The sequence below is a fragment of the Rosa rugosa genome, chromosome 2 (assembly GCF_958449725.1).
Source record: "Rosa rugosa chromosome 2, drRosRugo1.1, whole genome shotgun sequence".
Taxonomy (NCBI): domain Eukaryota; kingdom Viridiplantae; phylum Streptophyta; class Magnoliopsida; order Rosales; family Rosaceae; genus Rosa; species Rosa rugosa.
Window position 1 is genome coordinate 16,441,244 of NC_084821.1, and position 26,198 is coordinate 16,467,441.

The 26,198-nt window shown below is 38.1% G+C and overlaps 3 protein-coding genes and 1 long non-coding RNA gene across 6 annotated transcripts; 3 read left to right on the plus strand and 1 right to left on the minus strand.

The window, feature by feature from the left end:
• Positions 1-1,338: 1,338 nt before the first annotated feature.
• LOC133728938 (uncharacterized) lies at positions 1,339-2,928 on the plus strand. Its single transcript, XR_009856110.1, has 3 exons — positions 1,339-1,456; positions 1,702-1,762; positions 2,552-2,928. It is a non-coding gene; the product is annotated as an uncharacterized LOC133728938 (long non-coding RNA).
• Positions 2,929-11,610: 8,682 nt separating this feature from the next.
• Positions 11,611-15,114, plus strand: LOC133733870 (uncharacterized). Its single transcript, XM_062161518.1, has 9 exons — positions 11,611-11,812; positions 11,879-11,964; positions 12,059-12,106; positions 12,227-12,312; positions 13,286-13,339; positions 13,423-13,490; positions 13,614-13,660; positions 13,802-13,869; positions 14,724-15,114. Exons 1-9 carry the CDS (start codon positions 11,754-11,756, stop codon positions 14,829-14,831), a joined length of 624 nt encoding a protein of 207 aa, XP_062017502.1. The 5' UTR covers positions 11,611-11,753; the 3' UTR covers positions 14,832-15,114.
• Positions 15,115-16,465: 1,351 nt separating this feature from the next.
• LOC133731909 (aquaporin TIP1-2-like) lies at positions 16,466-17,714 on the minus strand. Its single transcript, XM_062159359.1, has 3 exons — positions 17,501-17,714; positions 17,103-17,353; positions 16,466-17,013 (listed from the first exon to the last, which is right to left on the minus strand). The coding sequence occupies exons 1-3, from the start codon at positions 17,631-17,633 to the stop codon at positions 16,633-16,635; spliced, it is 765 nt and encodes a 254-aa protein (XP_062015343.1). The 5' UTR covers positions 17,634-17,714; the 3' UTR covers positions 16,466-16,632.
• A 3,171-nt stretch (positions 17,715-20,885) lies between these two features.
• On the plus strand, positions 20,886-24,481 carry LOC133734173 (uncharacterized). Of its 3 annotated transcripts, none has more exons than XM_062161810.1 (4): positions 20,886-23,113; positions 23,213-23,331; positions 23,430-23,883; positions 23,984-24,481. In XM_062161810.1, exons 2-4 carry the CDS (start codon positions 23,254-23,256, stop codon positions 24,190-24,192), a joined length of 741 nt encoding a protein of 246 aa, XP_062017794.1. In that variant the 5' UTR covers positions 20,886-23,113; positions 23,213-23,253; the 3' UTR covers positions 24,193-24,481. The 3 variants fall into 2 exon arrangements, 2 of the variants coding, with proteins under 2 accessions (XP_062017794.1, XP_062017793.1); XM_062161809.1 differs by having other exon boundaries at positions 20,886-23,331.
• The last annotated feature ends 1,717 nt before the right edge of the window (positions 24,482-26,198 follow it).

Below are 26,198 nucleotides of genomic sequence, written 5' to 3' on the forward strand. Positions count from 1 at the left end.
TGCTTTATCATTCTGCATATGGTTTACTGAGATCCCATTCTTCTGGTTTATTGAGATATGGTCATAGGCTGAATTGGATATGCTTCTGGTACTGTGAATTGAGATATGCTTATAATTTTTGTTTTCTTTTTATAGTATTGTAGCCTAGTTTCATCGGATTTGGGTGATATCTGGTATGAGTCTGGATTTGATCGGTCATGAATTTAGGTTTCTTTTTGGTTGTCCTTTTGTTCTGCATCTTAGAAAGTCAAATCTGCAATTAATTCATAGGTTTTATTGTAGGACCAACTCTGCAGTCTTTCTTTGTAGTGAAACTTGAATGGCTGGGAACCCATTAGCAAGTAGCAAGGCTTCGTTTTTCTTGTATTTCTAGTTGATGATGCCATTTTTGCTCTTTGAAAGCTATCATTATTGAAAAAATATGAACACAATTAGTATTGCAATCAAAGGATGAGCTGCATTAAATCTTAGTAACAAAAAACAGAGAAAAAGTATGGCATGCATGCTTATATTTAGATATGTTCCTTTGATATAGATATATTCCTAGGACTGCAGATGTAGGAGTGCTGCAGTACATGAAGAAATTAAAATTACTGCAAACACATAAGCAGGAGATCTTCCAATTAAAATTCCTCATGCAGGATTGTGTGCAGTAGCAGATCTTCCAAAAGTTTGTTGCCAAATTGAATGAGCACTATGAGAATGTTCTGATTGAAATGTGTTATAGCTTAAAATCAAATATCTTAGGAACAAGTGAGGGTGAAAGTGTTAGTAATTACTTTTCGTTATTTTAAAATCGATGCTGACTATAAGTTTAATAGTTTGCATAAGTGCCTTAAGTATGTAATAATAGATTCATATACTGATGGTGACATGGTGCAGCTCTTTCCGGTCATCTTTTAGTGGTTATTATAATATTTGATGGATATTGATCAATAACACATCAATGTATTTGCAAATCTGTATCTTACTTTACAATTCAAGGTCAAGGTGAAATTATTTTTTTCTTTTGAAGAATTTGTTGTTCCTCTGGTATTTATGTTACTTATACATAAGAAATCAGGTGGTTAAACTTTTACCTGCTTAAAAATACAGGAGCACTACTTTTGGCCTTCAGAGTCTGCTACATTAGGCTCAGTTGGACTGCCTGTACTTCAGAGATCAAAGTTTCTTTTCCTGCCTTCAGTCCTTTTTTTTTTTTAGTTAATTAATTAATTTTTTATATGTTTTATCAAGCATGCTACTATATCCCATATAAGTTGAAGATTTTCCAAATTACAACTAACAACAAGCAACTATGCTCTTATCGGATGTTAACTTATCTGATTCTTGTTACCATGGTTTTGAGCCACTGATCTCTATTAATGGATTGCACCAATTGCACATCCTCATATTCTTCTTGGCTGTCTTTCACGTAGCATACAGTGCTATCACAATGCTTCTTGGGAGGCTAAAGGTATGAAAAGTCTACTTTTGCATGTTTTTCTGTGTGTCTTCTTAGTAATCAAAGGTCCATATGCATAGATAAGTAAAGTCTCTATCATTGATTATATGGAAATATGAGTTTATGATGCGAACTTGATGAACTGGTTGGGTCCTCGATCCATGTTAAACAATATTTAGGGATCCTTACCATCCAAAAAATTAATAAACTTTGCATCTAATATATCTTCAATAATTGCTGAATGTTTCTTTCCACAGATTCGAGGATGGAAGGCATGGGAGGCTGAGACTTCATCGCATAGCTATGAGTTCTCAAATGGTATATGATCCTTTCATGTACATAAACTATTTTTAGAACTCGAAGCATTCCCCTTCTTATTGACAGAAATTTCTATACTTGTCATCTTGAGGCCTCATTTTGTTTCTTCAAAAGCAGTATATTAGTTTTCATATATACTTGACCTTTTGGTTACTTGTCTCACACCCAGCAAGGAATGCTGTATGCCTTTTTGGTCAAGTTTTAATTGATGTGTGTTTCATTTTGGAGTTTGTGTTATGATTAATGGAATTGAGAGGAAACGATACTGAAGCTATGTTTTAGTTCATTTAGAATTCTGGAGTTTAGTGCTTTTTGTTGCGGATAGTTGATTAGGTGGTCAGCAATTTACCCCAAAGGCAGTTTCTTGACACCTCTTGTGGCTTTCTTTCTTTGTTTTGTTTTGTCTACTGAGCATGGAAAATCTGATCAGTTTCTCAACGTCAAATTTAAGGAGATATAAGACATCATAGATTTGTATAAACTTCTTGTTAAGAGGATCTCATTTCTGTAGCCTTTACTTTTATGTCATCATACAATATACATACTATTAAAATGCAAACTAAGAGTAGAGGTAGAAATCTGTAGAGCACAAATTAGTTATTGCTATTCTAGTACCTAGTACCTCTCTGTCTTATTTGAGATAATTGTTCTGTCCTTACTTTTGTTATACTTACTAATTATTATCGCCGTCTTAGCTATGCGAAGAGGGGAAGGGAGGAGATGGTGAGTACTTAAAGTACTTGACTTATACAATCATAAGTCTACTTATCTATGTTTGTCTTCTTGCAGTAATGGAGAAAGGGTTTCAAATACAAATGCAGTAGAATCTACTGGAAAAGAAAAGAAAAGGAGAGATTTGATCTACAAAAAGCACTTTTGGCTGCTCTTTTCAATGCTCCTGAGAGACCCAAGGAGCCGGAGCTAGAAAGACCCGAGGAGCCGGAGCTACCAAAAAAAAGAACAGTAAGATCAAGCAAGGGTCATTGGGAGATCAAGCATGGACTACCAAGCTATACTTTCCTTCATCATGCAAAACTTAGGAAACTTAAAAGCTTCTTAGTCTATGATATGTATGAATGCTTTAACAATGTTCCTTAAATTCAATATTTGATGAATTGATGTATCACAATGCTTTTGGTACAAATATTGATCATTTGATGGTTTGCATTCAATTTGTCTTCCAATTGATCACTATTATATCCATTCAGAATTTGGGTATCCACACAACGCATTCATAGATATCAGTCATATCACACAATGGATTTTAATAACTAACATCATCTAGTTTTAAGCTCATACAACAGAAAATACTAGAACACAGTTGTCTTACTCTAAATCACACAACAGACAAACTACAAAACCGTTGTATGAAAATCTTAACCCACAACGGCATAAAAGCAAATTCTGTTGTGTGAACTGCTACACACAAGTGCTGCGCATGGATGCGTCCGACATCTATCGAGTTCTGGGACAACGGTGTTAAGGAATATACGTCGACTGACTTTATATCATACAACGGTGAATTCACCGTCGTCTGATTTTTCATCAGACAACATCGAGATAGACGACGGTGAGTCTTCAAATCAGACGACGTTTTTTCACCGTCGTGTGATGCAGTTTTTGGTGTAGTGTTAGCATGCACGATCCTGTGGTTAATTACAGTTCTCCAAAATCGAGACCTTGCCGTCTTGGGGCACGGCGACTTTTCACTATTGTACTTTGACTACTTTCTTTCTTCTTTGTTTCTTGCTAAATGGAAGGGACTATGAAAGCCAATAAGAATGAAAAAACAAGTTTTTGAGTGGTTATACATGTTTATTGCGGGCAATAATATGATTATTGGAAGACAATAATATGAGTATTGGGGGGCAATAATATGCATATAAATTGATCAATTGTGCCTGTAGTGTATTCATTTTGGTTTTGGGAGCTTATACAATTCACTGGACGGCAATAATATGATTTTGGGAGGCAGTAATATGATTATTGGGAGGCAATAATATGAGTATTAGGGGCAATAATATGCATATAAATTGATCAATTGTGCCTGTAGTGTATTCATTTTGGTTTTGGGAGTTTATACAATTTACTGGACGGCAGTAATATGATTTTGGGAGGCAATAATATGATTATTGGGAGGCAATAATATGATTACTGGGGGGCAATAATATGGTTACTGGGTATTATTATGGGGCAATAAATTCAGACGCCGGAATCAGGTCACCAGTCCGGTAGCCGGATTCCGGTGACCGGTAACTTGATTTCGGTGACCGGTCGCAGGATTCCGGTCATCGGTCGCTGGAGTCCGGTCATCGGTCGCTAGAGTCGGCGCCCGGCCACTAGTCACCGGAGCACAGCAAGGTGGAGGATGACTTCTCTCTCTAAGTGAGAAAGAAGGAGAGGGCAAAAAAGTCTCAAAAATAAATAAAAAGAATAAAAAAAGAATTAATTGGGTATTAGGGAAATAATCCCTTAGAGTGTTTTGGGTAAATGAGGTTAAAAAACTGTTAGCGGAGCAAGTGGGCAATTTTTAAGCTAAAATTGGGTAAATGATCATTTCCCCTTCTAGAATTTATGGCTCTCACACGCTTTTGTCTGCAATCATTAGAGGTGATGCAAAGGAACTCATTTCCGTCCTCAGTATGGATTTCTGCATGAAATCTGTTGACTCAAATATCTTTAAAGCTCAATAGGGTTCAATTTTCCCTAGGAGCGTAGAGAATTTATGCAATATTGATCAATGTGCCATTTGGTTAGAGGAATCGGGTCATTCCATGTCCTTGAACCAAACTTGATGAACCTGCCATTGTAGTCACAGAGAAATACGTAGGCAACATCTCTAAGAATAGTTGCCTATGGAGGAGGATTGTGTGCGTAGTCGCACTATCTGCGAGACAATAAAGTTCTCCAGAGTCCATTATTAAAATAAAAGCTCATAACTAAAATGGAGTCGATATGAAAAGAACTCAAAAATTTTATTCATAAGCCAACAGTTACATCATTGTTTCTAAGCACAAAGAAATCCAAAAACTAGCTAATGCAAAACAATGGTCGGCGCTTAACTTCTTTCGGTAACTCCAAATTAAGTATGATCAGGAAAGTGAGAAGAGATGTCGGTGGAGCAAAGCTCTCTTAAGTACCTAAAGTCAATGGCAATTGCATTATTACATCATTTTTGAAAAACAAAGACTTAAACAAAATCGCCGGTCACTTTATCCTGGCCAGATTTGAAGTCTTCCACTCTTAGCTCGAGATCTTCATCTTGATCTTCTTGTTCCATGAAGTGTACCTCCCTTGTTTCACGATACATCTTGTACGCATTTGCAACATTCACGGATGCCTTGCACATCTTTGCCCAATGTCCGGATGATCCACATCGAAGACAAGTGTCTTTGTGCTCAAACTCCCTTGATTTAGGTGCATCAGAGGTGTGATTAGTGCGGCTCTTAGTGTTGATGATGCCACCACATGGCCGGTGGCGTTGCCACCCTCTCTCTTCCCAAGATTACTTCATTGGTTCCATGTTCGCTTATTTTGGCAGTTAACTTCCTGAGTAGAACGATTATATGGGCCAGGATGTCCAAAAGTATCCCTAGATTTAGGGTTTCGCTCGCGGCGTCTTCCCTTAAGGGCGCCATTATAATTGGATTCCTAAATAGCGTTTGTTCCTACAGGTCTCGAATTATAGTTCTTTACAAAGATGTTATCATGCTTTTCAGCGACATTCATGGCTCCAATGAGCTCATGAAACCTTGTGTTCCATCTTGCATTAACATAAATTCGATAATTGTTAGCAACCATCAGAGCAGAGACGCGGAAGGTGGAGAGAATCTTCTCAATCAGCATCACATCTATGATGTCTTTACCACATAATTCCATCAAGGATCTGATGAAGGGCTTCCGAATTGTAGTCAAGTACAGAGAAATCATAGAAGCAGAGATTATACCATCTCACTTCTAAATCCAGAAGTAGGGAGGTATGAATGTTCCCAAAGTGCTCTAGAGTTTTGAGATTTTTTTTTTTCTTTTCTAGGGTTTTGGATATTGAATTAAGGTGAGGGCTTCGTGCTGATAACATGTTGTAGAGAAAGAGATTTGGGAGAATGATTGTGTATTCATTGATAATAGGGGCCTCTTTATATAGAGGATTCCAAGTACAGAATCTGAACAAGGAAAGCTAATCAAACACATATTAGGATATCTAGAAGATTCTATCCTATTACAACTGAACAAGTAATCAGAGTTTGGGTCTGACACATAATTTATATATCCTTAGGTCAACCCGATTTTATAATTCAACAAGCAGTACCAAACGACACACCCCAATGCAGTCGTCAATAAAGAGTCGTCCTTTAGGACTTACAGAGAACCTATTCTAACAAATAGAGAACTCCACAATCCAGAGTACACCTACCTTTTAGGAAATCCACGCACCATTGTTCTAATAAAACCTAACTGCTCAGAAGCTGTTTAAATAAATATTTCAACCGAGCAGTAGATTTTGCGACCCAAAACTAAAATAAAAAAAAAAAAACAAAAACATAGTCATATTCCCCTTAAACAAAATAGGAATAATGACCAAATAAAAAGTTAAAAATAAAAGGCCCAAAACCACTTGTGAGCCCAAAGCCCAGATTGGAGAAATCCTAGCAGTCTCCACCAAGATTACCTCCCGACTGCAGTGAAAATCATGCTGCCTCCACCATAGCCAATGCCATCGGACGTAGCAGGATCATCAACCCGACCCAGCGCCTGCATAGCTTACCAAATCCAACGGGCGCTCAACACTGTCACTACACCACCACCACAGGAGAGGTCGCTGCCCCTAGACGAAGGCCGAAAGCCAGCCTTACCTTCAGCTAGTCCACCTCCAGATGCCATAACCACCGTCGAACCAGCAAACCACGTCCAATAAAGGCCAACACCATTCACCCCATCACCATCAAATGAAGCAAAGATGTAGCGTGCAAACCAACCACCCTCAGCAGTAACAGAAGCCAAAGGAAAAGAAACCAGTCGCTATCCCAGTCGGGATCTAAATCCATCAGTGCTCAGCCCAAGTGATGTAGAGGAAGAAAGCGAAGAAGAAAACGCGGCAGAAGCCTGCTTTGGTTTACCTGACATCAATGAGGAAGGTGGGACAATGCTCCATCAAGGATGGAGAAAGGTGCAGAGACACCGGCGCACTCCCAGACTGATACGCTAAAATTAAGCGCTCAACTTAACCCTGCAAAATGTAGTCGTTAGCAATATAGAGTAAGCAAGGATCGTTCAAGCCGGGGATTGAGGGTAACAAATTAATCACACAAAATAAAAACAAACTAACTAAAACACAAATCAAACAAACAAATAGACTAACTAAAAGAAAAACGCAGAAAAAGGGGAAAGAAGAGAAGAAGCAATCGAAAATAGAATAAGAAAAGAAAAATAAATGTTTTGGGGATTTTTTAGATTTTACGAAAATAAAAGGGAAAACAAAACAAAGAAAGCAATTTCGATTTTTAAGTTTGAGAAAAATAAGATGGAGAACATGTTAGAGACTTGGAAATCCACCACCAATTACTTTCGAACAATATTCAATTACTAAGGTGTGAACAGAAATCAACCAAGAAACAAGTCGGAGCAGATCATGTCCCTTATTAATGTTTCCCTAATTACTTAGTCTACGTGAACGCACAATAGCTAAGCCTATCAAACATGCAATCAAGGTATAGAACGCTATCCTATCAACAACACATATAGTGTCAACATATTTGAAGCATTAAGATTTTATGGAAACGATTGATTATAGAGTTGCAGTCTAGTGTGGAACGCCTACCTAGCATGCTCTTCTAGTTATTTAAAACATCAACTTTTGTTCAAAGCCTTGCATACTTGTGGATTAGAAAACAAAACGATTAGGTGAATTATTTTCTAAACCTAGCTCCAATTACATGCATAAATCCTATGTTGGCCACCATAAAACAAACACATGCAAAAGTTTTCAATCATTCAGAGATAAACAACCAATCCACACCAAAGATTCAGAAACTAAATTTAAACAAACATATGTTCTACATAATTGGGGCTTCAAACCTCGCCCCTAACAAAAAGTAACTAGCCACACATCGTCTTAAATTCAATAAATAAAAACATGAGTATTAGATTACAAGATAGTAAAAACCGTAAAAAGGGGAGTATGAGAGCCACGAATTCACTTTTAGGCAGCCTTAGATGCAAGCACTCCTTCAAGATGGGTCACGGCAGAAGCTTGATGGAGATGGATGATGGATTGCACGATTTTTCTTCTTGAAGACTTGGGAATTTTAGACTTTGTGTGCTAGGGTTTGGGAGCAGAAGATGGCGCTGTAGGGTCGTGCCTTTTAACGTTTTCAGAGCCTCTATATATATAGAATACACAGCCCAAGTTTCCTTTTCCAATTCTGCTTTGAAAACCTCCCCTAGTTGCTTGAGGATTACTCTGATTGGTGCACAATTAAATGATTTTCAAGCCCTAGTAATCTTCCCAAAATCTTGAGGAATCATTCTAGGACTCTCCTTGTAATTTTCAGCATCAATAAACTTCCAAAAATGCACCCAAAATTCGTCCATAGAAGATATCTGCCAAACAGTCCTGTTTTGACTAGGATTCGATTTCTGACTCTGAAGCTTCCTTCTTGAACAAGAAACGACTTCGTCTTGACAGGTTTCTGGATGGTTCTTGACTCCCAAGTGTTCTATGACATCATATCTTCTAGATTGATCAACAACCTTCTGGAAAAACTCCAAGAAAATCTCCGGAAAAGATCTCCCAAAAACCTTCGTGAAAAGCTGACAGTTTCTGCCTTATCGGGAAGCCTACTTTGCATTTGATTTCCTGCTACCTCGTTGACGTTTCTGACCAGTTCTTTAGCTCTAGTTCAAGTATAACATCATGTATTCAAGGTTCGCTGGCCCTTTCTGCAAAGGTGCAGCCGGAAGGATGCAAGAATTGCGCCTCAAAACCGTTCCCAGAAAGCTGATTCTGAAACTGCAGTTTTCTGCTTTGCAGCAACTGTTTTACACAATGATTTCCGTGGACTTCCCTTGTGATTTCTGGCCAAATGGTTGATCAAAATAAGTCCTCTGCATCAGTACTTCATGATCCATGGCTTCGTTGCTCCCTTTAAGCTCTTATTTCTCTTGAATCACTCCACGAACTACCTAAAAAGAAAACAAAGTTAAAACTGACTTTTTAAAGGAAATAGCAAAGAAAAGTGTAAAGTATTGCACATTATATTTGTAGCATTTTATGCTCCTATCACAGACCTAGCAGACCTCTACTAGGTTTCATTTTGCAAATTCACAAATCTCATAATTTATATATCCTTGAACAAGTTTTATTTTTTATTCTAGTTAATAGGTTTTTTTTTATTTTGAGATGAACATAATTAATAGGTTTGGGTGTATTTTAAAAGAATCTTATGGGTGGATTTAATCTAATATATGATTAGGAATTTGGGTGTATAATAAAATTCCTTAAAAGTTGGCTGATGTGAAACTTATCTGAAAAAAAAATTTTGATTGGTTCATTGTAAATTTTCCACCAAGTTGTGTAGATCTGGTGGGAAAGAAGATTGTAGATTTCCAATGGCCTTTGATTATATTTTCTAGTGCAGTTCTGTCCATTGAAAGTTGAAACACGGGGATAATATTTTTTTTTTTTTGAGTTCAAATAAATTCCATTGATAGAACGGCCAGAACGACACGTACAAATGGTCCATATGGACACCCGATACTATTCACTATTACAAATCTTGCTCAATTATTCAAAGAGCTTGTCAAAATCTAAACATACAACTAGGCTTACAAAAAATACTTTTGATTTGAGCCTCCCTTTGCCAATGCAAGCAATTGTGGTGCGCCAGGAGGTTCAAATATTTAGTGCAAAAACATAGCAGAGTTTAGTGTGCAAGCTAAAGACCAACTTACAACTTACTCAATCTCTTTCCCCTTGCCCTTACCCAAAGGGCTAGAGGAACATGGAGAATCGGTGAGACTCAATGGAGAAGCAGGTTTCTTGTCATTCTTGGTCTTTGGTGGAGTTTTATTTCGAGCTCCAAGAGGACGTCCCCTTTTCTTCTTTGTCTCTGTAGCTACTATTGGCACCATTAAACCACCTGGAGTTTCCTGGAGCCCCAAAGACTTTGCCGTAAATTTGGTGGTGAATTTAGGCATCTTGAGCTTCTTTGGTTGAGCCACTTGTCCTCTATTTTCATCAATTAGAACTGGGGTTTGGACTTTCTGAGGTGAAAGGGGTAGGAGTGCGTCTACCTCTCTTGCTGAGCATCTGCTCTTCAATGGGCACAATAGCTAAACTATTATCTTTTCTTGTGTCAGGCTCCCGAAGCACAATAGACCTTTTGGCCTTGCAAACCCCTGTGTCTTTCAGATTCACAAAAGGTGATACAGTAACAGCAGTTGGAATAGAGGATTTAAAAGTAAATGGCATGCCATCAACCAGAAAATTCCTATTCAAAAAATCAATCTTTGGTACATGAGTTTGCACCACAGTCTTGTTTTTATTTTTTTCTGCAGCGGTACACGAACTTGTAGGATGGAAGACCAACAAGCAATCCTCACAACGTCCAAAAAGGTTGTCAAAGTGGTAGTGAATCACCTCTTCAACCCCATCATCAATTTTCAGCTTTTTTTTTCCAAAAAAATTGGTTTCAGGATATTATGGCTAACCCTAACCCTAATCTCCCCTTTGTTGTTAAAGAGCTTTTCATCCAGTTCAAGGGGATGGCCTGCCATAGTAGCGATATCCATGATAATTTTTTCTCTCATAAGCAGGAGGGATATGAGTGATACGTACCCAATAGTAGAGAAGATTTAGAGGGATCTTTTCAATTGGTGTCACACCATCATATTCCATCAACACCATTGGAGCTCGAGCATAATTCCAAGGCCTTCCTCTAATCACCTTGCGCAGGTCGCCACGGTGATCAAAAGAGAAGAGGAAAAGGCAGTTTGATCTCTCTTGAATTTTGAAGTTTTTTTCCAACACCCAAATCCTACGAAAATGACGACGAAGGTCATTGATCTCCACAGGCTTGGGAGAGAGGGATCTTCCCAACAAGTAAGCTTGAGAATTTCTTCTAGTTTTCCCACGTGACAGCATCGTGATATCAACCACATCATCCCCTGCAAGGGCAAGAGACGCTTGGAAGCTTGCAGTAACTTCCTCAAGAGAAGCCATTTGAGAAACAAAGATGAAAGAGAGGAGGAGAAGGGCCGTGAGATGGCTGCGGATTGGTGCGCAAGGCACAGTTAATGGCGGCTTGAAAAGCTTGGAGGCGCGGCTAAGGAGCACGCTTAGGGTTTTTGGTATTTCCATTTTCTTTTTTTGCGCATGTATAACACGGGGATAATATTAAGATAGCTTGAAGTAGAAAAATATTACTGTTGGGTATGATATGTTGCTACTAAATTAACAATATGAGTTATTGATAGGGAGAGGATTCAGAGCAGCGACGTGTACTTGCACCAACGATGGTTGTTTATATTAAATATACTTTTTGATTATTAAAAAAATGTTGATTATAAATATCAAAAGTTGAGATCATCTTAGAAGTGTTTGGTCACTTGCAATGTCAGCGCACAGAAGAATTTCTAGTCATTGATCATCGTTCTTACGGCCGGAGACGTCAGAGAGTTAGAATTTTTTTTTTTTTTTTTTTAAACTATACTCATAAGTTTTCTGAAAGGGTAAAGTTGGATTTAACCTATTTTGAAAATACCAAAATTTGGACTAGTAATAACAATTCGATTATAGTGTCGTTTTATGCGTAGAAGTTGCGAGCTAATCCGAAATTCCGAACACGATACTGTAGTCAATGATAGACTATAAATGATAGATGGGATACAATTTGGTCCTTCCGATCCAAATTCGGCAAACCTTCCAAAAGATCCATCTTATTATTAGTTACCTGCTGTGATTGGTCCGACGGTTGAACGCTGACACGCTAGAATGCCTTCTCTATCCAACATCTATCTCTTGGCCTACAACTCTGCTCAGGCCATTGCATGGTAGTCCCACTAAACCCCTCTCAATTTTCAAGGTTTGTGTTGTTGAAATGAAACTTTTTATTGCAGGGCAGTTTGTCTCTCTCTAAGCTTGAGCAGTGTGCTGTCCACCAAGGGGGTCAATGGAGCCTATGCTTCTGCTGGAAACCTCATCTGTCAGTGTTTTCTTTTAATTTTTCTTTTCTTTTCAAGTATTAAAACCAAGATATTGGTTGATTTCAAGTGTTGGGTCTACATCTTTGACTGCAGATTTGTGCCAGATGGTTGCGTTCTTGGAAGTTATACACGGAGCCATTGGTAAGTTTTCTGAGGCGGAATTGTATATGTACTTTTAATTTGTTCGTCAAAGACTATGACTTTCGAGTGTCATCAATATAAAGATTATGACTTTCGAGCTTATTTGCTATGAATTTTGAGGTCTGGTGCCGAGTGGAGTGGTGATTCCTCTGATGCAATGGGCAGGGAGGACAAACTGTATTTTTGTAATGCGTCAAACCCATGAGGTTATCTTCTTTTTCTTTCTTTCTTTGTTGTTATTGTTGTTTTAGTTTGATTTTAAGTACAATAACATGTACAATTTACTGTTTTGATTACGGAGATATGAGCTTTGACTGAAGTATATTAGGGTGTTAAAAAGAGATGAACTGAAATGCATATATGGTCATACAGTTTAATGACCCAATACAGTATATTATGGCTATATACTCTTGGTTCTCAGCATCAAGTAAAATTGAAGATGTTATTTGCATTTGGGGAGTACCATAAGTTCTCATGTAGTTTAGCTGCTTAATCTGTTATTCTGTTTTTGGTTTTCTTGCTCTTTTTGGTTCAGTAATACCATCTTTAGCGTCTCCAAAAGTAGGTGTAACTGATAATAGATAAAGATCCTAAACTCAAAATTCCTCCACACTCAAAACCAGTACTTTACATGGTCCACACTTGACCCTAATCTGGGTTACATCCAGATGCATTGATATTCAAAACTATAAAATGAAGAAGCAGAAAAATACTGAAGTAAAGAAAGATATAGGGTCTTCTATCTCTCTTCTTTCCCCTTGTTTTCAATAGACAACTCCAAATATACCCCCAACCTCACCAAACTCTCTAGTACAGAAACTTGCTACAAGCCTGCACAAACCGTGAGATCTATCTTATAGAATTAGGGTTGCAAAAGAAAAGAATCAAGCATAGGGAAAACCTCACATTGAAACTGTATTTCTTGCATCTCACTCAGGTTGAAAATGAGAAGAAGGAAAAAACAGGTTGAATCTGCCTAAACTTTCTCAACCTAAGGCACGCCTGGCCAGTTTCAAGTTCAATGAACAAGAAAAGAATATTGTTTGGCGAAATTACATAAATAATCCTAAATGTTGAAGTTATTCGCAAATGCTTTATTCATGTCACATTCTTCTATTAATGTGCTCTGCTTATTGTGCCCAAGTTCATCGATGTCTGTTCTTTTGATTTCTTTTTCAGGTCCAACAGTTGCCAGCAGTCTTTATAACTTTTGTTGCATGGAGCATCAGTGAGGTGATTTAGTTAATATTAATTTGCAATAGAAATTGAGTAAACAGTGCTAGTCAGATAAAACTCGATCATTAGCATGTATGCAGGTTATTAGATATCCAAACTACGCTTTGAATTGCATCGGAAGTTGTCCGCCTTGGCTTACTTATCTCAGGTTATATTCCTAATTATGATGATAAATTTAAATTTTACACAAAGAAACAACACAGAATACACTCAACTTAGAATGAAAGAAAACAGACAGAATATGATTTTATCTGCAATTATAATTTACTAGGTACTCTGCATTCCTTGTCTTGTATCCTCCTGGGATGGGTGGTGAAAGTAAGTTCATATACTCTAACTAGTCTTCATTTCATTTTTTTTTTTTTTTTTGTTAGAAGAATGATTTTTCAATTGAAATTCTGGAGATAGCCGGCTCCTCTCTGTACTTGATTTACTAAATGATCGGTGATTGTTATGCAGCCTGGATTATGTACCGTGCACTTCCATTTTTGAAGAAGTACTCCTTCAGCTATTATACTTTTCTGATGGTATGTTCTGACTTCTGAAAGTTTTCACCGGGAGATTGAATATATATGAATATGGCTCTTCTTAAGTTTTCAATGAGGCGCTGATGGGAGAGAGTGGGCCAAAAAAATTTTTTTTTATAATTTGACAAGACTAAAAAGTTTCACTGGACTTCACCTTTTGTTTAACATGATTCTAACCTTGAAGTCTGAGTAAATTTGTAATGGGATAAAATAATTTGGGAATTTCTCTGCTCTGAAGGGATGTGATTGTAATTTCTGTTATTAGGTAAGGGAATTCCACACTGAGTGAGCTTCATCTTCTTGCTGAATCTTACCAATTTTTAAACTTCTCCTTTTATCTGTGTATTTAGATCATGTTGCCCGAATATCATGAGCACATCCCTTTAAAATGGACCCAATTTGAAGCATTTGTTATTTTAGGTTGAAAGTGAAGCATCCCAATCTTAATCTATTTCCATCCCTAACTAGGTAAATTCAGGATCGGCTTCAGTTACTATAATATCCTTTTACAAATCAAAACTCATTTTTTTAAAGTCATATTCGGTCTCTCATTTCCCTTCCCCAACTGGAATCTCATATTCCCAAGAGCTTTAGATTATCTTTTCGAGATTAAGACAATCACAGTTTTCTTGGTCCTCCAGTAAGACTGTTCTATATAATCCTATTAAATCTTCCATCATGTCATTCCTTCAATTTGATGGTAATCTTCCTGGTGGTTTCCTTCAATGAACGATATTTCTCATTGCACATACACAAAAGGAAAGCTGGTTCCTTCTGCTAGTTTCTAACAAATTCCCTTTGTTTCAGTTTTTAATATCCCTGCTAAGTATTCATTGGAAAATCTTCTGATCCAGGTTGTGCTTTTCTGCTACCCTATCCTGTGTTTGAAAGTTTACCTGCATATGGTCAAGCAACGGCGATCAAAGCTGGGTAAACAAGACAAGAAGAAGAAGAAGAGGTGAAGGACCACTGAATAATGGTGATTCAGGAACACGTGCTACATATAGAGGGAGGCTTACAATTGGCTTTATATTAAAATTCTTGCATATTTATTGCTTGATCCAATGATCCACCACTTGCCCTTACCTACTTTGGAGTCTAAAATTGTCTCTCCAATCTATTTTAGATGTCTAACCACTGTTATTCAATGATGTGCAATTGTTATCGTCTTAATACATTGGTTTATGAATTTGATCTATTTTATCGGTGATATGAGAAATTAGAAAGAAATGTTAGTTGGCAGCACTTGATATGTTTTATTTCTGTGTACCAGAGTTGATGCTTGAAATTAGATCCTTCAAGCTGTGTAAGCAAGTCACTGAAACAGATTTGTTATGAGACAATAGCCTTTTGGTCCTTTGCACCTCCTTTGGATGGAGTTTATGGAAATAGAACATGTAGTTTGAGAAGCTAGTTTTGCCATTTGTTTTTCTAGATGCCTTGTATCTGGTCTTGTACTCACTATAGCTTTTATTATACTGATCAAAGCAAAACAAATTAGTCATGCTACACGTTATACGGTAAAGATCGCAGTGTAGATTCAGCTCTTCGACTTGCTTCTTTCCCTTCTCTTTGACTATTCCTATCACAGTCTCCAGCTTTGGTTGCTCTGACTGGATACTGCCCATGCCCGTAATCAGGGTGACCGCTCCTTCTATAGGTTGGGGATGAGTTTCTTGTCTATTCCTTCTGTTCAAGATTATCTCTAATTGGTTGTTATACCATGCTATTTCTGGTGTATGGAACTCTGATCCATAACACTTTTGGGGTAGCATGGGTAAAAGTATATGTCGGCACACGCACGCTTGCATAGTAGAAGACTCCCATTGTTACTACAAAGTACAAACAAATCATTTCAATTATCATTTCCTCTCAATAGCTTTTAAGACTTTTGTGTTCCCCCTTTTCTCTGTACCAAATCCTTTGTCTCTTTCAAGGTCTGTTGTTCTCTACACTGTTTAAGCTTTCAATTATTGACATTGTAGAAGTAGGGTTAGGACAACTGGCTCTGTGTCTAAGCTGCATAGCTAGGGTGGCTAAAGAGTGATCCATGTGCTGAACATTGCCTCGCAGCCGAAATGTATTTAGTGATCGGGTACTCATGAACACCGATTTATTTATACACACTCCTAAAATGTCATCATCATTCGCTAGTTGCAGTTCATATTGTTGCTTCACTATTCCATTCCCAGTTGAACTGCCAAAATTCACGTGATGTGAAGCACGCATTAGCTAATATGAAGGAGTACAACTTTGACAATCGAGTTAGGAAACAGTTACAGAATGACATTTCGAGAGTGCTAATTGCTTCTTAAATTTTTATGTTCAAGATTCGATTTTTTGTGGGGCAGAAGAGAACCACCAGAATGTGCTGCTAGCATGGCACATCTGAGAATGGTCCAAAGGCCAGTCCGTATTCTAAGGCCTATATGTCACAAGTTGCGGTTTAGCCCGTCTGTTGGTGTTGGTTCTAGTTGACTTAGCCAGCCTATTAGCTTTTAGTTTAATGAGTTGGTGGCTAATTATCCTTAATTATTCAATTCTAGAACGTGCCTCTCTTAATTTGCACCTAAAATTAATTAAACTGAGCACAAGATGAACAGAAACAGAACAATACAAAGTTTCATTGGAATCAACAATTAACAACAGCCAAATGCAAACATCAACAAACCCACCCACTTCACCAAGGAAAAAAAAAAAGAAAGACTAAAATTCAAAAACCGATTTCATCACTTGAACCGAGAGTGGAAGCGTCACAGTGGCTTAGGAGTAGTCTGTGGTGGGTAGTGGCTCGTGGGTGGCTGGGCCGATGAAGATCCAGTCGTAGATGAGGGCAGCAATGGCGGCACCAAGGAATGGGCCGAGCCAGTATACCCAGTGGTTTTCCCAGGACCAGCTGACGACAGCGGGTCCGAAGGAGACTGCTGGGTTCATTGAAGCACCATCGAAAGCACCACCGACCAAGATGTTAGCACCAACAATGAAACCAATGGCAATTGGTGCAATTATGCTGATGTTTCCGGCGGACCTTTTGTCGATGGCAGTTGCGTACACGGTGTAGACCAAACCGAAGGTCATCACGATTTCGAGCACCAATGCGTTCCATACTCCAACACCAGTCGACAGGGAGAAAGCAGAGATAGTCTGCATCACATAAGAACTATGTTAAGAAAAGTTTGTGGTTTTTTTTTTAATAATTGGAACTTATGATCGATAGTGACTTGGTGGCTTACCATTCCATTGGTTGCAACCTTGAGGAGCAAGCAAGCAACAACGGATCCGAGCAGCTGGGCAATCCAGTACAAGATACTCCTTACGAGAGTGATGTTGCCGCCAAGGAAGGCACCGAATGTGACAGCGGGGTTAACATGACCGCCGGAGATGTTTGCAGCTATGGCAACCGCCACGAAAAGGGCAAAGGCGTGGGCCACGGCCGCGGCTATAAGGCCGGCGGGTGTTGTTGATGCATTGTTAGTGAGCTCGGCTGCCAAAACAAAAAAAATACAAGATTACAAACAAATTCTAGGTTGTAAAAACATTTTTATCTATATGTTACAGTCTAGATTGACAATTTAACAATGAAACATATTTGTCGTAACATAAATAAAGGTGACTATAGTAGGGATCATACCGAAAGCTACGCCTGAACCCGAGCCAGCGAAAACAAAGATGAGGACGGAGATAAACTCAGCAAGAGCTGCTCTGAGAGCGTCGACGCTCCCGAACTCAGCCGGGTGTCCCACTGCAATACTAGAAATCGGCATTCTGAGGAATCTGGACTTTGCTAAACTTTCAGAATCCAAATTCTAGAAATGCTTTACCTTCTCTGCTTTGCTCGAGTGCCTTGGTTAGTGTCATAGTGAAGGTTATATATAGGGGTTCCCTAAAGAGAAAGTTGACGGCTTGCACAACCGGAATAGGCAGTCACCAGCCGGTAAACATCTGAATATCAACGACCGCGTACTATTGGCGGCCACATGTCCTTGTCTGGGTGCGCTAGTAGGCGGGCCTCCAATTTGATCTCATATTGACACGTGGACGGCTGATGGTGACTTGGGGCTTTGACTGAACGGTGATGGGGGGAATTTGATCACGTTCACCGGCCAATGGTTTGTTTTCGCGCCTTTGCGGTGGCGGGGCCTCCAATGATTGTCGTAGTTTTTGCTTTGCTCGACCGACCATCTTTATATTTTATAATTTTTTTATTTGTAATTTTATGGCTAATGCCTAATGGGGATTTAGATGTGCTGGCTTCGTTATCATTTTTTTTTTTTTTTCTATAGATGATTTATCGTGCACTAATGCTAATCAAACTTCGTCACAAGTACTAATTAACGTAATTATGGTGAGTAATTGCCTTTTCATTGGAGTTTGGAGGATGCTAGAAACCCAAAAGGATCACATTTTCAACCTATAGCTAATACCAAATAGATGGCTACTTCTTAGGTTAAATTCTGTTGAAATTAATAATGAATTCATTTTGCGACATCGATTGCTATATAATGTGATTAGCTAGTGGGTTTGATAAGAATAGTTTTTAATTTATCAATATACCGAGTCCGGAATGTTTAATGCTTTAGGGGTGAGACAGATTTCCCTAATTTGCTATATAAATAATAGAAGTATAAGCCAAAATTTGCATACGTTGGCTTCTTTTAGGTTTTTGGCTAATTAATTTAAAGGTAACATAAGTCTTAAAACAAATGTAAATAAAAATGCTTTAGAACGAAGCATCTAATTGAATTTTTAAAGTTTCAATTGTTGTTTAAACGGAGGATTAGCAATGGCATATTCTTACGGGGTTAGGTACGTAGCTTTTAAATGGATATATACAATACTTTGCCTACATACAAAATGACCCATTCTTTTAAGGTTTCTCTAGTTCTCAAATTTAAAATCAAAGGAACAAAGTGTCATTTTCATCTAATAATGAGTAGTAATTTAGGCCATCTCCAACCAGCAGGGCTGAGGCTAAATTTTAGCCCTAAATTCTGTATTGTTCATCGATCTGACATCAACCATCTTCAACCTGTCAAGACACACACACACACACACACACACACACACACATATATATATACATACATATATATATATATATATATGTTCTTATTTTTATCAGATTTTTACTATAGTAATTGAAATCATTTTTATGATAAAAAATATTTTTCCGTATGCTTTTTTTTTTTAAGATAATCAAAAATATTTGTAGCTGATTTCGAAATAGAATAAAGCTAAGGGTGTTGCTATTTGAACCCAACAAATTTCTTAGTGTACCCAGTATTTTAAATATTATCATATATTTCCAATTTTACCCCTGTTTAGATAAACCCAGCAAACATTATATCCATCTCCATCTTCAAGGATGAGACCTGATAGAAAGAGTACTGATATGGAAGGAGGAGATTGCGAGGAGCATTCCCGTGATCAAAGCAGAGAAGCTCGATAAGATTTGATGTGGGCTATCGGATCCGATTACATTCAAAAATTGCAGAAATTCCAATTAGTCAATTATTTGATTACATCTCACCCGTATCAATACAAGAAGCTTTGATCATCTTAAAACAGACTATTGTAGAAGAAATGAAGAAACCCAATTCAGGTAATTGAAGAAATGAAGAAAACCATTTCAGGTAGGGGAAAAGAATAACTAAATTGGCTAAAATGTGAGACCCGGAAATTTCAAGTGTCTCTTTTGAGTTTCGACGGATACGTTTTTGGTTGTTTCCTAATCTTCAACATATCTCTTATGACAATTCTTGCAAAATTATTATTTACAAAATTTGTTCAACTTCTATATTACTTTTAAATAATTATCTCTTTTCTACAATTTATATTCCTAACATATTTTCTCGATCCCATATCATTAACCTCTTTCTAGAGAACTCCATCGATACTAACCTTATTAAGCCCAATTCTCAAAAGAAAGAGAAACAAGCTTAACCTTTTTCTGCCAGAAAACAAAATCTCCCTTTCTTCTCCTCCTGAAGCTTCTCTTAGCCCTGTTTACGTCAGTCAATTTGCATGCCTTAATGCACCTAAATCGAAGCCTCTGATCGAAAAACGTCTTCATCAAAGTTGTTCATCATCATCTCATCTATAACATATCCAAAAATCAGTGCGATCAGATCTGTAATGAAGTCTGTACATCGATCTGAGTAGAGGTAGCTCAGAAATCAGCAGATTTCGAGTTTCAGCTTTTCTTTATCCTCTTTCCTTATCAGGATTCCTCAAATTCCTTTGGAAATAATTCTATTATGAGGTAATATCCTTGTTCAGTTTATATTTCCTTCTCTTCCTACCAATTTTAGAACTCAATATCAATGTTTTAAAACGCGCGCGTCAGGCGCGCCTTCAAGCGCAAAAGGCGCGAGGCGTGAAGAAAAGTGAGTCCGTTTTCCAGATGAGGCGCAGAGGCGCAGAAGGCGGAGATGGAGGCGTGGAAGGCGGAGAAAGCGCGCCTTAAGGCGTGCTGCGCGTACGCCTGGAAGTTTTTTTTTTTTTTTTTTAACACACCAAAACAATGTCGTTTTGATGTTTTGAGGGTTGATATTCATTTAGGTCGCGTATTATGCCCGAGCGAAGCCCCAAATCCCTCAACAGCCTCCTCCAGCCTCCTCCCGACTCTTCACTCTGAAGACCCAATCCCTTACTCGAAAAGTTAATCATGAAGAGCCCATATGTTTTTTGAAGAATTGGAACAAGAAGGAGGTACGATCTTGCTTTTCTCTCAACTTTCCTTGCTTTCTTTGGTTGTTTCGTGTTTATTTGGCTGCCATTCGAATTCAGTCTCATTCTCTCCCATTCATATTGCTTTCCTTCATTTCTCTGTCTGTCTCTGATTCTCAGTTTCTCACACACGCACAGATCGATCGAAAGAGGCGAATTGGAGCTCCGGTTATAGTAACATTACCCTGACGGAACCATCTTGCTGACTTAACCATCCTCTGATTCTCAGTTTCTCACACATCTTGCCGACGGAACCATCCTCTGATTCTCAGTTTCTCACACATCTTGCTGACGGAACCATCCTCAAAGCCAAGGTATAATAACATTACCCTTTACTGTTTTTAAAACCATGACTAGTGTTACTAATGTAGTTTGCTCAAAACCCAACTCTATTCCCCTGTTTCGTTCCCAAAATTTGACAACTGCTTTTGGGGTTCCCACATTTGACCAGCGCAGTCGAGCATTATAGTACGGTTAGTACCAGAGCAACCATAAACATATATGCAAAAAGAGTGTTTCCAGTTAATTTGATTACTGAATTAGCTTTAGTGTTTTTGCTTGATTGTTCATACTTCATACTGTAGGATGGTTGTTTTGTTCGTGTGAATTGTGTGTGTTGATTGATATGTTCTGAACTTCTGATATTGCGGAAGTGAAATTGTGAAATTGTTTGATATGGTTGTTTCGGAAGGATGGTGTATCATGGATGTGAAATTGTGAACATAGTTGTTTCATGACTTCACACATGGTTCAGTAATATTGTCTCCTTGAAATTGTGTAGGCACAATGAGTTCTAGTACTAGTGGGACAGCAAAGAAAGATCATGCTTGGCGATGGACTAAACCAATTCCCGGAGAGTTGAAGTACTTTTTGTGTGCATTTTGTGATCAAAGAAATACTGGTGGCATATTCAGGTTCAAGCAGCATTTAGTTGGCACTCATAAGGGAATCAAACCTTGTAACAAAGTTCCACCAAATGTGAAAGATTGGTGCACTATAGCGCTTAAAAAAAATGATGAAGAGAAACGAGGAAGGATGGCGGTGCGTCGGGAGATAGGGGGATTGGAAGGTCTAGAAGAAGATGATGCAGATGATCAGGAGGTGACAAATGTGGCTGCAAGTGAGAGTGGTAGTGCTCAAACTCCACTTGGTGGTGGTTCTACGGGTCAACCGAAGGCTAGAGGACCGATGGACAAGTTTGTATCCTCAAAAGCTCGTCAAGTTACATTGAATACCTCATACAAGAAAGAAGAAAGACATAATGTGTGTAGGGCAATTGGGCGCTTATTTTATACTAGTGCATTGCCTTTCAATGTGGCAAACAATCCTTATTATTTTGCGGCATTAGAGATGGTTGCCAAATACGGTCCCGGTTTTCAACCTCCAACAAGTCATGAGTTAAGGGCTTGGATTTTGAAGGAAGAAGTTGAAGATGTTCAAAAGTTGATGGTAGCACACAAAAAAGATTGGAGTCACTATGGATGCACTATTATGTCGGATGGTTGGACAGATGGTAAGAGTAGGGTTATACTAAATTTTTTAGTAAATAGCCCAAAAGGTACATGGTTCTTGAAATCGGTTGATGCATCGGATACAATTAAAAATGGAGAGTTGATGCTAAATTACTTGGATAGTATTGTGGAGGAGGTAGGGGAGGAGAATGTTGTCCAAATAGTTACGGACAATGCTTCCAATTATAAGTGGGCGGGAAAGGAACTTATGAAGCATAGGAGCAAATTGTGGTGGACTCCGTGTGCGGCTCATTGCATTGACTTGATGTTAGAAGATATTAGCAAGATGAAAGTTTTTGAAACTACCATTCAAAAAGCTAAGCAAATTGTGAAATTCATTTATGGGCACACACAAGTTCTTTCCATTATGAGGAAATTCACAAGCAATAAGGAGATTATTCGGCCGGCAGTTACAAGGTTTGCCACATCTTTTCTCTCTCTTCAAAGTTTATATAAGCATAAGGAGGCTCTTATTAGTATGTTTTCATCAAAAGATTGGTATGAATGTGGATGTACAAAACATAAGGATGCTTATGAGGTAAGGAAGTGGATCCTTCGTGACACACATTTTTGGAACCATGTTGCTTATTGCATAAAGAGTGTCTTGCCCCTTGTTTGTGTCTTAAGAGAGGTTGATTCGGAAGTGAGACCCGCCATGGGATTTATCTATGAGTTGATGGATGCTGCAAAAGATAAGATTGCAAATAATCTTGGAAATGTGGAACCAAAGTATGGACCGATTTGGAGGAGAATAGATAATAGGTGGAGTCCACAACTTCATCAACCATTGCATGCAGTGGGTTATTATTTGAACCCTCAATTCCGATATGAAGACAATTTTAAAAATACCGAGCATGTGAAGAAGGGTTTGGAAGAGTGCATGGATAGGATGCTAGTTGGTGAGGCTCGTGTCGCAGCGGAAATACAATTGGATTTATATGAGCGAAAGCTTGGTAAGTTTGGAAGTGCGATGGCTGAATCTACTAGAAAAATCTGATCACCCGGTTAGTTATTATTTGCTTAACTTGCTACTTTTAAATGCAATTTTACCAAATGTCTATATGATTTTGATTTATTAATCGATATTCATTTTATGTTCTTAGTGTTTTGGTGGGAAAAATATGGGACACAAACACCGGAGTTGATGTATTTTGCTACTCGGGTCCTTTCCCTTACTTGTAGTGCATCGGGGTGTGAGAGGAATTGGAGTACTTTTGAAATGGTAAGTTTTTTTTATCACTTTTAAGTTGAATTGTTAATAGTTAATAATTGCTAGTCTATTGAATTGTTGCATGCTTGTGTGTTGAATGTTGATTGTAGATTCATACTAAAAAGAGGAATAGACTTGAACACAAGAGGATGCATGCTTTAGTCTATGTGAAATATAATATTGCTCTAAAAGATAGGACTTTGAAAAGGAATGCTACAATGGCCGATCCTATTGTAGTGGAAGAAATTGAATCTGATGATGAATGGATAACAGAGATAGAGGATCCGGTTCTTCCCCTCGATCCACATTGGCTTGAGGACAATGTGGAAGATCTAACATTGAATGATGGGGCGGTAAGAAATGTGCCAATTGGTACATATCAAAGTACCCTAATTAATAGAGAGCCTCCTCCTCATGTGCAATCTCCTCCTCGTGAGCCTATTCCTCCTCGTGAGCCTACTCCTCCCCGTGAGCCTACTCCTACTCCTCCCCGTGAGCCTACTCCTTCTCTTGATGAGCCTATTGTTTTATACAAAAGGAAATCTAGTGAAGGAGCAAGTTCAAGTAAGTTCTTGGAAAAATATATGTTCAAATAATTGTATAACATAATATTCAAATAATTTATCAACTCTTATCTTTAATTGTCTATCACCTTTTTGTATAGGTAAAAGAAAGGCTCCAAGGAAATCAATGCGTCTTGATGACATTGCGGATGACCGTATTAGAATTAATCCATATGATGAGACCAATCCTCTCTTTGAGCACCATGGTGATGATAGTGATGAAGGTTATAGTGATGGAGGTGATAGTGATGGTAGTGATAGTTTGGATGGTGATCTTCTAATTGATGAGGATGATGATTTCCAAGGATGAAGTTGATTTCAATAATTGTTCTTGTTCTTTGGTCTTTCAACTTTATATCTTGGGATTTATTTTAGGTTTGGTGATTTTGTTGAATCATATGGTTTTAGTACTTGTTTATTATGAATGGATGACAATTTATAATGTTTTTTTGGTTACCATACATGTTATATATATAAGACTAGTTCTATACGTGAATACAGATAATTTATACGTAAGGCTTACGCCTTACGCCTCAAGGCGAACGCCTTGCTGAGGCTCTCCCGGCTACGCCTCGGCTACGCCTCAGCCTTTTAAAACATTGCTCAATATACTTTATTGAGTATCCTACTCAATGGGGTCCTCTTATTTTACCTTGCATGTTCAAATCGGAAGTGGCATTCCTTGATATATGACTGGGCTTGGCCAAATTCGTCTTGTCTCTCCATCTTTTCCTGTCGAATTTCATGAGGGAACTCAGCCATACGTTTGATTCAGTGGTGAGTGTCTTATTGTCCCTTAACTTTGTTCTCAATGTGGTTAATGATATGATTGGAATTGGTTTCTGGTTTTGTATCTATATTCATACAACATGCTCTCGTATGGCTTAGCTTGTATTTGAAATTTGGGTTTACTTGATCAAACTCCCTGAGTTTTATATTAACCTCTTACATAATCCATTTTTTTTTTTTGGATTGAATTCCTTGCATATCAAAGCCTATTCATGTGCATATCAATTTGAAAGAGACTCCATTTGCTCTCTCTGAACACATCAAAATTGATTGTGTTTTCATTATGTTTTTGTCTCTGGTTAAATGATTGGCAAGTATTGTGAATCCTTCACTTCAGCTCAGTGATGTTATTAAAGGCTAAATATCCAAAGCTTGTTATTTTCAGCCTCATTAAGGAATCTGGAAACCAATTCAGTTTCGTTCAATTTCTGACCAGCTGAAATGTTTTGAGCATAACTCTTTCAATTTTCATCCTTTTTACTTGATTCTTTTTGGGATGTATTCATTACACCTTGAACTTTATTTCTGGAAATTTTTAGCTTGATTGGTCAATGTATACTATGTCTAAACCATCAGACTGTCCAGTTCCAAAATAATCCAACTTTGTCATCTTTCACTTCCATATAGTTAGTGACACTTGCTTATTTCCGGATTAGGGCCTCCTATGACTCAAAGGAGATCAGTGGACGATGGCGTTGCATTAATTATTCACCCAACATTGCTTAGCTTTAGACTCCAGGTAGGGGGACTCGCCCTAGTTAGTGGTTTTCTATATTGTTTTATAGTTTGAAAATTTGTTCTCTATGATTATTCTTATTTGAGATAATGAGGGTGACTTGAGAGTGAGAGGAGCATAGCGACTTCCTTGGGCTTCGATCCCCTAAACCTCCGGAGGGGCCGTATGGACGGTAGAGTGTCTGACATCCTTTGAGGTGTGGCACTGCTTCTAGGTGATACGGCGTAAGTGGATACTCTCGCTACGCCTTGCCGGTATAAACGATAGTAATCGTGGTAAGGGTGTAGTTGGCTTTATGATCGGTCATCAGGTTTGTTAATCGGATATCCGAACATTTGAGTTTACAGAAAATGTTTTCAATGTGGATTTTATCTATATATGTAGTTTTTACTTACTCGCCGGCACCTATGTATATATATTACAATTGCTTTCAAACCTAGCTAGGGTTGAGCCATATTGGGCCCGCGAGGACGATTGCTCATCCCTACAATAGTTGTGTGATTGCAGGTACTGTGCACGAAGACGGGACAGCTAGGATTGGCGATGGGTGTGGCATGCTTTCTCTCAATTCTGAATTTGTGTATTGTCAAAAAGTTGTTCCCGTTAACAAGTTTTTGGATTGTGGATTCCAAATCCTATTATTCATCTCATAATTCTATCTATTTCATAATTCCTTGTTTGTAGTAAGTTTGTAACAATGGATCAGAACATCCTCTTCAATTATTTTTCTGCTGGTTATGTGTTTGCTATGAAGTTATTGGTTCAGAAATTGCATACTAAGTTCCTTTGGT

What these genes read in the sequence shown, in the direction of transcription:
- LOC133731909 (XM_062159359.1), bottom strand. Translation starts at nt 17,633, where the DNA reads ATGCCGATTTCTAGTATTGCAGTGGGACACCCGGCTGAGTTCGGGAGC. An exon ending in GGGTTCAGGCGTAGCTTTCG is followed by an intron (nt 17,354 to 17,500) that starts GTATGATCCCTA and finishes TTGTTTTGGCAG; the next exon opens with CCGAGCTCACTAACAATGCA. An exon ending in AGGTTGCAACCAATGGAATG is followed by an intron (nt 17,014 to 17,102) that starts GTAAGCCACCAA and finishes TATGTGATGCAG; the next exon opens with ACTATCTCTGCTTTCTCCCT.
- LOC133733870 (XM_062161518.1), top strand. Translation starts at nt 11,754, where the DNA reads ATGCCTTCTCTATCCAACATCTATCTCTTGGCCTACAACTCTGCTCAG. An exon ending in TCTGCTCAGGCCATTGCATG is followed by an intron (nt 11,813 to 11,878) that starts GTAGTCCCACTA and finishes TTTTTATTGCAG; the next exon opens with GGCAGTTTGTCTCTCTCTAA. An exon ending in TCCTGGGATGGGTGGTGAAA is followed by an intron (nt 13,661 to 13,801) that starts GTAAGTTCATAT and finishes ATTGTTATGCAG; the next exon opens with CCTGGATTATGTACCGTGCA.
- LOC133734173 (XM_062161809.1), top strand. Translation starts at nt 23,203, where the DNA reads ATGTTCTTAGTGTTTTGGTGGGAAAAATATGGGACACAAACACCGGAG. An exon ending in ATTGGAGTACTTTTGAAATG is followed by an intron (nt 23,332 to 23,429) that starts GTAAGTTTTTTT and finishes TGTTGATTGTAG; the next exon opens with ATTCATACTAAAAAGAGGAA. An exon ending in TAGTGAAGGAGCAAGTTCAA is followed by an intron (nt 23,884 to 23,983) that starts GTAAGTTCTTGG and finishes CTTTTTGTATAG; the next exon opens with GTAAAAGAAAGGCTCCAAGG.